The sequence below is a fragment of the Rutidosis leptorrhynchoides genome, chromosome 4 (assembly GCF_046630445.1).
Source record: "Rutidosis leptorrhynchoides isolate AG116_Rl617_1_P2 chromosome 4, CSIRO_AGI_Rlap_v1, whole genome shotgun sequence".
Classification (NCBI taxonomy): Eukaryota; Viridiplantae; Streptophyta; class Magnoliopsida; order Asterales; family Asteraceae; genus Rutidosis; species Rutidosis leptorrhynchoides.
The window spans coordinates 333,749,744-333,760,895 of record NC_092336.1 but is presented as its reverse complement, the minus strand read 5'-3'; the positions used below and the strand labels follow the sequence as shown (position 1 = coordinate 333,760,895).

The window sequence follows — 11,152 nt, the reverse complement described above, 5'->3', positions numbered from 1 at the left end:
TCGCGCAACAGTTTTAAAAAATTCTCTTTTAATTTAGAAAATTGCTATTAAGGAATGGACATTTGGATATGACTCTAGAAATTCCAAATTTTGAGTGATAAAATAATCAAAGCATTTCATGTAGCCATTTTATACAGTTTATTCATCAGAGTCATACATTCTGTTTTGGACAACATTCAGACACGTCATGTGTTGATGCCTATAACACATAGCAAACAACATTTTTAGAAGCTATCATTCAAATGAAATATACTTAAGAACATCTAAATAACATCATTCCAAAATATCAAAGTCTGAAACAATTTCTAGTTCATGTGAGGTCATTTAGTGTGCATACGAAAACAGTTTCAGCTCAATACGAGTCACCAATATTCGTTTAATCATATCGAGAGCTATACGTAACCTTTTAACATGATTCTAAAGCCTATCTTGAGTGATTTTTAACAAGGAATTCAATATATAGCATTTCAATGACACATTCATTAAGTAACAAAGCCAGAAAATTCGTATTGCATGTAAAACCCTAACGAAAACTTCGATTGATCATAACATATGCATACGGTAACGAAAATACGAAAATCCAAAGTCCAAATTTATTAACTTTTCGAGATCTATCCATCTAGATACATTATATGATCAGTACATAAACTCATTTAATCAGATTCATAACCAATCAATTCGTGATTCAAGCAATAAAAAACTATCGTGCAAAATAACGAATAACAACGACTATAATCGAAATCAATTGAGCACTAGACTCTTGTACACTATGTAATTACATAAAAATCAGATCTAGAAAGATTAGGGTTAGTGATTATACCTTTAAAGCACAAATTGCAAGTATATACGCGTAGAGGATGAAGAAAGCAACAACTTTAATGCACGAGACTTATTCTAATTTAGATGTTTTATTGGTGATGGGGAGGATGGAAGTCAAAGGCCAAGGGAGGAGAGGGAGAGAGCAAAAAGTTGATTAGCACAAAGTGGGAATGAGGGTTTCTAGTTTAGGATTTCTTTTTATATCACATTAGGCCCTAAACCAAGCAACTAATGACCCAATAAGTAAGTCTAAGTCTAAATAAGGGAGAGGGGAGGGGGTTTCGGCCGATGGCCCACTTAGGGGGGTCATTGGGCTCGTTTGGTCATTTACTTGTACACACGTAGTCCGTTTTGAGTGCCGTTAACTGAAAGGACCCTTCCTAATCCATCCGGACAAAATCCACATCGATTAAAAATGATTCACAATAGTTGGTTACATCGCGAGGTACTGGACCTCTATATGATACATTTTACAAACATTGCATTTGTTTTGAAAAGACAAACTTCCTTACATCGAAAATTGACGATATACATACCATTTCATAATATATCTAATTATAATTATCTTAATAATAATCTTGATGAACTCGACGACTCGAATGCAACGTCTTTTGAAATATGTCATGAATGACTCCAAGTAATATCTTTAAAGTGAGCAAATGCACAGCGGAAGATTTCTTTCATACCTGAGAATAAACATGCTTTAAAGTGTCAACCAAAAGGTTGGTGAGTTCATTAGTTTAACATAAATAATCATTTCCATCATTTTAATAGACCACAAGATTTTCATTTCACATAAACATACGTCCCATACATAGAGACAAAAATATCATTCATATGGATTGAACACCTGGTAACTGACATTCACAATATGCATATAAGAATATCCCCATCATTCCGGGATCCTCCTTCGGACATGATATAATTTCGAAGTACTAAAGCATCAGGTACTTTGGATGGGGCTTGTTGGGCCCGATAGATCTATCTTTAGAGTTCGCGTCAATTAGGGTGTATGTTCCCTAATTCTTAGATTACCAGACTTAATAAAAAGGGGCATATTCGGTTTAATAATCCAGCCATAGAATGTAGTTTTAAGTACTTGTGTCTATTTCGTCAAACATTTATAAAAGCAGCGCATGTATTCTCAGTCTCAAAAATATATATTGCAAAAGCATTTAAAAAGGGAGCAAATGAAACTCACAGTAATGTATTTTGTAGTAAAAATACATATAACGATATTGATCAACAGAACAATGCAGGGTTGGCCTCGGATTCACGAACCTATATCATTCATTTATATATTAAAACGTATACTGGAAATCTCCAAATTTCATTTATTAATATATGTTATTTATTTAATTGTAGTTATAATATTAATACTAAATTTTATTTAAAAAAATCATATATTTTTTATTATATCATAAATTATGTGTTATATATGTTTGTTTTGCATATATATATATATATATCAGAAATGATTATTGTATTTATATCAGTATCTATATATATTTAGTATTATATTAAAAATATTTAATTTTGTTATATGTAGTCATATATATAATGATAATATGTTTTCCATATAGTTATATGGAATATAAATATATTTATAGTATATATAATAAATGTGTTTTTATGTACAAAATATTTATTTGTTAAAATGATAGTTTTGATATTAAAGTTTTACTAGTAATCATAATAATAACTTTATAAAAAAATAATGGAAATATTAATAATAATAATAATAATGATTTTGTTAACAACGATACTTTTGTTTAATAATAATGCTAATTATACTAATAATTACAAAAGTGATACTAGTACTAAAATAATGATAACTTGTATTATTTTCATATTAGCAATCTTAATCATAGGGATAATAATAGTGATACAACTATTAGTGATAATGATAATAATAATAATAAGTATCATACTTGTACTAATAACAATAACAATCATTAATAATAATAACACCAGTAATACCTATCATATTTATATTAATAATGATAATAATAATACAATTGTGATGATAACACTAATTTTAATGAGGGGTATATTATATTTCATTATGATAGTAATATTAAAACTACCAATACTTAATATTAATACTTTATATAATAATAACAATAACAATAACAATAACTTAACAATAATAATAATAATAATAATACTAATAATAATAATAATTGAAAAGAGTGTATACCCTTGTTAAAAAAAATGCTCCTGACGGGACTCGAACCCATGACCTCCCGTTCACATCAAACACCCCTTAGCCATTCCAGCTCCCTTGCTTTTCGGATTATAAACCACACCCAATTTTACTAAACTCCTAATCAGTGTTCATCATCTTCTTCAAGAAATCAAACCAAATTCAAGCTAAATCCCAACCGCAAGTTACATAATCGTTTAAGACTTAATGTCCAGCGTATAAACACTCGTTTGTGACTAGTTGGTTTTTTAAAAAAAAATAAAAGAAAGAGTTCCCTGCTGCTACTGCCCGTCGCGGTTTATACAAAAAAAAAGATTTTGAAAATTAGAGTGTTTTAGACAAAAGTTATAATACGAAATATGTTTCAAATCATTTTTAGAAACTACTGGATTCGTTAATTTGAATTGAAACATCACAACGAATCCGAATTTCTTGGTGAACACTCAGGTTGACTTTTAGAAAATAAATCTTTGACTCATAAATTCATCTTTGATTTAGCGAATTAAATTCTGAAAACTTGCAGATAGTTTAAACTAAAGATTCCTAACATCTCTACAATATTAGTTTTTGTGATGACATTCGAATTTGAGTTTTGGATTAAATGGGTTGCGAAAAAAAAAACTAAAAAATAAAAAATAAAAAATGGATTTGCTTCTCTCTTTCTGATCAAACTTATCGAATGGCAGTGATGATTATAAATCATACGAACGATCAATTTTATACAGTAAGATGATGTGATTGAAATTTGTATGTTGGTGTGCATCCTCTCGACAAGAGTTCACGAGGGAGAATAAAAAAATAAAGAGAAAGAAAAGTTGCTAAAGATATAAATAATTTATCATGTGTAATTATCAGTATTTTATATATCCATCTATCTGTATCTGCTTAATACGCATATGTATATGTATCTTTTTATCTCTGATTATATTTCTGTATTTATATACCTGCATATATATTTATTTGTATTCCTCTTATACTTATATGTTCATATTTATATATTATAGTAAATCTTTTAATACATAGGATAATAATAATACCCTTAATATTTTAACTAATGATAATACAAGTATAATAATAATATTATTACTAATCATAAATATGATATTAATAATATTCTTAATGATAATAATAATTAATTTATGTTATTTTCTAGTAATTATAATAATGATAAATATACTACTTGTTAATGATAATAAAGATTATAATTTTAAGAATAGGTATAATAATATTAATATGGTAATATTGATAATAACATTAATGATAATAATAATCCTAATAATACAAATAATTGTATAACAAATCATACATATCAATTTTTACAAATAATATTAATGCTATTGAAAGTATTGAAAATAATATTAATATAACAATTACATTCAAATTTGTAATTAAAATTTATTATAATACAATTTATATTATAATATATTGAATCTTTAATATTTAATAATTACAATATATATAATAATACTTATCTATTGAATATATATATATATATATATATATATATATATATATATATATATATATATATATATATATATATATATATATATATATATATATATATATATATATATATAGATTCATTTTAACTTACAAATTTATTATCTTATATATTATTTTTCATATTTAATTCTAGTGATTAAATTATAATTTATAATTTCAAATCATTATATGTACATATCTATTTACAAGCAATTGTTCGTGAATCGTCGGGAATGGTAAAAGGGCAAATGCATTAATGTAAAATTGTTCCAAAGTTTTCGAGACTTAACATTATAGACTTTTCTTATCGTATCGAAATCAAATAAGATTCAAGTTTAAATTTGGTCGGAAATTCCCGGGTCATCACATTAACCATACCGGATCCCCGAAACGTTAACCGATCATTGAAACGCAATCCACCGGGTTTAACTTATTAAATAAATAATAAATTATATAAATTTTTATAAAGTTAATTATTATTAAAAATAATTATTTTATCGATTTTCTGATTTCCGTAAACTGAAAGGCTTTCTATGCGATTATCGTAATCGTGTCGTTTTCTAAGTATTTTGTTATCCGAAACAAGTTCATCAATTAATATAAATATATTAATTCAAGTAATCCACTAGGATCATGTATTCATTTAAATCAATTAAACACACAAAGTTTCTACGTAATCACCGTTAAATAATTAACGGACAAGTAATGATAGTAACGGAAAAAGTAGGATTGTTACATTACCCATCTGTTATTGAAAATTTCGTCTCAAAATTTTAGTACACATCCTCTGAAGTTGTCTTCTCGGAAAACAGTTGCGGATACTTTTGTCTCATCCGGTCTTCACGCTCCCACGTGAATTTTGGTCCTCTACAGGCATTCCATCGAACTATGACTATCGGAAATCTGTTTTGCTTTAACTGCCTGACCTCACGGTCCATAATCTCAACAGGTTCTTCAACAAAATGAAGCTTGGAATCCACTTGTATTTCCTCCAAAGGAATCACTAGAGTTTCGTCTGATAAGCATTTCTTCAAAGTAGAAACATGAAAAGTGTCATGAATCTCGCTGAATTCTTGTGGTAGTTTCAGTCTATACGCTACCGGTCCAATTCTTTCGGTAATCTCAAATGGTCCAATATATCTTGGACTTATCTTGCCTCGTTTACCAAAACGCACTACACCCCTCCAGGGTGATACCTTGAGCATGACTTTGTCCCCAACTTGAAATTCCAAATCTCGCCTTCTAATGTCGGCATAACTCTTTTAACGGCTTCAAGCCGTTTTTAGTCTCTCTTATATCTGTAAAATCTTCTCAGTTGTTTCATGTATAATCTCAGGACCAGTCAGTTGACTATCCCCTATTTCAGTCCAACATACGGGAGATCTACACTTTCTGCCGTAAAGTGCTTCAAAAGGCACGACCTTTATGCTAGCGTGGTAACTGTTGTTGCAGGAGAATTCAGCCAGTAGTAGATGTTTATCCCATCCATTTTTGAAATCAATAACACATGCTCTTAGCATGTCTTCTAATGTTTAGATGGTTCTATCCCTTTGGCCATCAGTTTGTGGGTGATACTCTGTGCTCATGTCTAGACAGGTTCCCATTGCATCCTGCAATGTTTTCCATAATTTAGATATAAATCTGCTGTCTCTGTCAGAAATAATGGATATCGGAACTCCATGTCGAAAAACTACTTCTTTGATGTAAATTTGTGCCAACTTCTCCATCTTATCCGTTTCCTTAATCGGTATAAAATGAGCTGACTTAGTGAGACTATCAACAATAACCCAAATCGTATCATAATCTCCCACTATATTGGATAACTTAGTAATGAAGTCCATTGCAATGCATTCCCATTTCCCCTAGGGAATCTCCGGCTGTATCAGCAGTCCTGACGGTTTTTGATGTTCTGCCTTGACTTTAGCACATTTCTAGCACTTATCAACATAGGTAGCAATATCGGCTTTCATATTAGGCCACCAATACAGTGCCTTAAGATCTTGATACATCTTTTCGGATCCAGAGTGAATAGAATATCTTGTCTTGTGTGCCTCATCTAGCACTAATTCCCTTAATCCACCAAATTTCGGTACCCAAATTCTGCCTATGAAGTATCGGGTTCTATCTTCTCAGATGACAAATTTATTATCCAGTCTTCTAAGTGACTCAGTAGCAATGTTCCCTTCTTTCAATGCCTCAAATTGTGCATCGCGCATATGAGAAGTAAGGTTTGTTCAGACAGTCATGTTCAGCGCTCTAACTCGGAGAGGTTTAGCCTGCTCTTTCCTACTCAAGGCATCTGCTACAACATTTTCCTTGCCAGGATGATAACGAATCTCACAGTCGTAGTCGTTCATTAGTTCTACCCAACGTCTCTGCCTCATGTTGAGCTGTTTCTGGCTGAAGATATGCTGCAAGCTCTTGTGATCGGTGAAAACAGTAAATTTAGTACCATACAAGTAGTGTCTCCACCTCTTCAGTGCAAAGACCACAACACCAAGTTCCAAGTCATGTGTAGTGTAATTCAGTTTATGTACCTTCAGTTGTCGTGATCTAAAGGTAATCACTTTCTTTCATTGCATCAACACACAACCAAAACCCTATCGTGACGCATCACAGTAAATCACGAAATCTTCATTCCCTCCGGGTAAAGATCAAATCGGAGGAGTAGTCAATTTCTGTTTTAACAACTGAAATGCAGACTCATGTTGCTCAGTCCACTCATAATTCTTACCCTTGTGAGTCAATGCTGTTAACGGTTGGGTAATAGTAGAAAATCCCTCAATGAATCTCCTATAATAACCAGCGAGACCTAAGAATTACTGAATCTGCATTGGCGACTTAGGCGTCTCCCATTTCTTAACCGTTTCTATCTTCGCAAGATCAACTTGAATACCATTGATAGCTACGATATGACCCAAAAAATGAACTTCTTGCTGCCAGAAATCACACTTCAAAAATTTCACGTACAACTGCTCCTTCCTGAGCATCTCAAGTAGCAAACCGATATGTTGTTCGTGTTCCTTCTTGTCCTTAGAGTATACCAGAATATCATCAATAAACACAATAACATACATGTCAAGATATGGCTTACACACACGGTTCATGAGATCCATGAACACTACCGGTGCATTCGTCAATCCAAACGGCATTACTGTAAATTCATGATGTCCGTAGCATGTTCTAATAAACACTGTCTTCGGTATATCTATCTCCTTTAATCTCATCTGATGATAACCTGACCTCAGATCTATCTTAGAGTAACATCCTGATCCTTGCAATTGCTTAAACAAATCATCGATCCTCGGTAACGGATATTTGTTCTTGATAGACAGCTTGTTCAGTTCCCTGTAATCGATACAAAGTCTCATCGATCCGTTCTGTTTCTTAACAAAAAGGACCGGAGCTCCCCATGTGAAGAATTTGGTCGAATGAATCCTTTTTCTAAAAGCTTTTGTAACTAACTAGACATCTCTTGCAATTCTGAAGGTGCAAGTCTATATGGTACGTGCGCTACAGGTGCCGCTCCAGGCATTAAGTCGATCTGAAATTCTACATGTCTATGCGGTGGCAATCTGGGTAACTCATTCGGAAAAACATCGGGAAAGTCTCTAACAATCGGTACAACTTCGAGTTTCTGGGTTTCAGGTTCAGTTTTGCTCACGTGAACCAACATAGCAAGACAACCATTTCTTATGTACTTCTGCACCTCCATACACTATCAAAGGTTCATCTTCGGCAACAGGAATGCGCATCGCTTTCTGGTAACAAACAATGTCGGCTCTATTCTTAGCTAACCAGTCCATTCCAACCACAAGGTCAAAACTTCCCAGCTTAATTGGTATCACATCTATTCTAAAAGACGTTCCAGCCAAAATCAAAGTACAATCGCGATAAGCCTTATCAGCTCTCATTAGATTAGCATTCCCTAGTTCTATAGAGTACAAGTTTTCTAATGATGATACGGGATTCTTAAGATTATGGCAAAAATCTCTAGACATAAAACTCCTATCAGCTCCAGAATCAAAAACTACATGAGCATGATGGTTGTCGAGTAAAAACGTACCCGTGACTAACTTAAGATCATCACGAGCTTCACTGGAGTTGATTTTGAAAGCTCTTCCTCTAGCATGTTCAAGATTCTTATTTGCAGTCGGACAATCCTTTCTGAAATGACCAGTTTTCCCACATCCATAACAAACATTAGGCCCAGATTTACACTTCGCGGCCAAGTGTCCATTCTTCTCACACTTATCACACACCTTCATGCAGTTTCCTGGGTGATGCCTATTGCATTTAGCACACAAGGGAAACTTCCTCTTATATCCAGAGTTGGTATTTGGGGTAGCAGTGTTCCCCTAGTTATATCCTATTTCTTGTAAGGCTGCTGGTTGTAGGTCTTTCTAGAGTTATTGTTGTTATTCCACTTTCTCTTGTTGTCAAAAGCCTTAGTCTCACCTAATGCAGGATCCTTTCCTCGCAGTTCAATTTGATCCATTAACTCATGAGCCATCTCAACGGCCTCTTGAACAGTCCTTAACTTTGAAGTAGTCACACCGCCCTGGATGTTCTCAGTTAACCCTTTCACATACAAAGTGATCATTCGGTGTTCAGGAGTAACCATGTTCGGACACATAAGAACAAGCTCAAAGAATCTCCTATTATAGCTGGCTAAATCAGTACCAACCAATTTCAAGTTCTGGAGTTCCCGCTCCATCTTAACAATCTCATTATAAGGACAATACTCTTCAATAATCCTGTGTTTCAAATCCTCCCATGTAGTTTTAAAAGCATGATCCATACCTACAGACTTCGCATACGTATTCCACCATGTTAAAGCTCCATCTGACAACTTACAAGATGCAAACTTCATCCTATCAGCATCCCTACAGCCGCTGATACGAAAAATAGACTCGAGCTTCTCGAACCAATGAGTCAGGCATACTAGGCCTTCAGTACCAGTAAATGAGTGTGGCTCGCAGCTCGTGAAGGTCTTAAACGTGCATCCTCCCTAATTAGTGTTGGTGTTGACATTGTTGGGTTGCTGGTTGTCGGTGTTGGTAGTGTTGGTGGTATCCTAGTTTGTAGTGACCCGAACTTTTCCATGTTTATATATATTAATTGAGATTGATATTTACATGACTAAATGTTTCCAATGTGTTAAGCAATCAAACTTGTTAAGACTTGATTAATTGAAATAAGTTTTATATAGACAATTGATCACCCAAGTTGACCGGCGATTCACGAACATTACAAAATTGTGAAAACTACATGTTGTGGTATATATAGACATATATATATGGTTGAAATGAGATTATGATGAGTAAGTATCTCACCAAGTATATTAACAATGTGTGATATACATAAGAAATGAGTTTACTAAGTTAAGAAACTCGAAATGATATATATAACGATTATCGTTATGATAACGTCTACTAAATGCATATGTATCATATTAAGATATTGATACACTATATTTAACATGATAAAATGATATTTAAATATATCATTTAGTGTGTTAACAATGAACTACATATGTAAAAACAAGACTACTAACTCAAGAATTACGAAACGAGACTTATATGTAACGATTATCGTTGTAAGGATATTTTAATGTATGTATCATATTAAGAGATATTCATACATCATAATATCATGATAATATAACAATTTAACATCTCATTTGATATAACAAACATTGGGTTAACAACATTAATTGAGATCGTTAACTTAAAGGTTTCAAAACAACAATTACATGTAACGACTAACGAAGACTTAACGACTCCATTAGAATGTATATACATGTTGTGTTTTGATATGTATTCTTACACTTTTGAAAGACTTCAAGACACATATCAAAGTACTTCTACTTAACAAAAATGCTTACAATTACATCCTCGTTCAGTTTCATCAACAATTCTACTCGTATGCACCCGTATTCGTACTCGTACAATACACAACTTTTAGATGTATGTAATATTGGTATATACACACCAATAATCAGCTCTTAACAGCCCATGTGAGTCACCTAACACATGTGGGAACCATCATTTGACAACTAGCATGAAATATCTCATAAAATTACAAAAATATTAGTAATCATTAATGAATTATTTACATGAAAACAAAATTACATATCCTTTATATCTAATCCATATACCAACGACCAAAAATACATACAAACACTTTCATTCTTCAATTTTCTTCATCTAATTGATCTCTCTCAAGTTCCATCTTCAAGTTCTAAGTGTTCTTCATAAATTCCATAAGTATAGTTTCATAAAAATCAAGAAAACTTCCAAGTTTGCAAGTCTACTTCCAAGCTTTCTAATCCATTCCAAGCAATCATCTAAGATCAAGGAACCTTTGTTATTTATAGTAGGTTTTCTTTCTAATTCAAGGTAATATTTATATTCAAACTTTGATTCAATTTCTACAACTATAACAATCTTATTTCGAGTGAAAATCTTACTTGAACTGTTTTCGTGTCATGATTCTGCTTCAAGAACTTTCAAGCCATCAAAGGGTCCTTTGAAGCTAGATCTATTTTTCTCATTTCCAGTAGTTTTATCCAGAAAACTTGAGGTAGTAATGATGTTCATAACATCATTCGATTCATACATATAAAGCTATCTTATTCGA

The 11,152-nt window shown here is 32.4% G+C and overlaps 1 protein-coding gene across 1 annotated transcript; it reads right to left on the bottom strand.

Moving 5' to 3' along the window:
• Positions 1–7,970: 7,970 nt before the first annotated feature.
• On the bottom strand, positions 7,971–8,778 carry LOC139841724 (uncharacterized). Its single transcript, XM_071831929.1, has 2 exons — positions 8,212–8,778; positions 7,971–8,147 (listed from the first exon to the last, which is right to left on the bottom strand). The coding sequence occupies exons 1-2, from the start codon at positions 8,776–8,778 to the stop codon at positions 7,971–7,973; spliced, it is 744 nt and encodes a 247-aa protein (XP_071688030.1).
• Between the last annotated feature and the right edge of the window lie 2,374 nt (positions 8,779–11,152).

What these genes read in the sequence shown, in the direction of transcription:
- LOC139841724 (XM_071831929.1), bottom strand. Translation starts at nt 8,778, where the DNA reads ATGAAGGTGTGTGATAAGTGTGAGAAGAATGGACACTTGGCCGCGAAG. An exon ending in TAGTGTATGGAGGTGCAGAA is followed by an intron (nt 8,148 to 8,211) that starts GTACATAAGAAA and finishes CCTGAAACCCAG; the next exon opens with AAACTCGAAGTTGTACCGAT.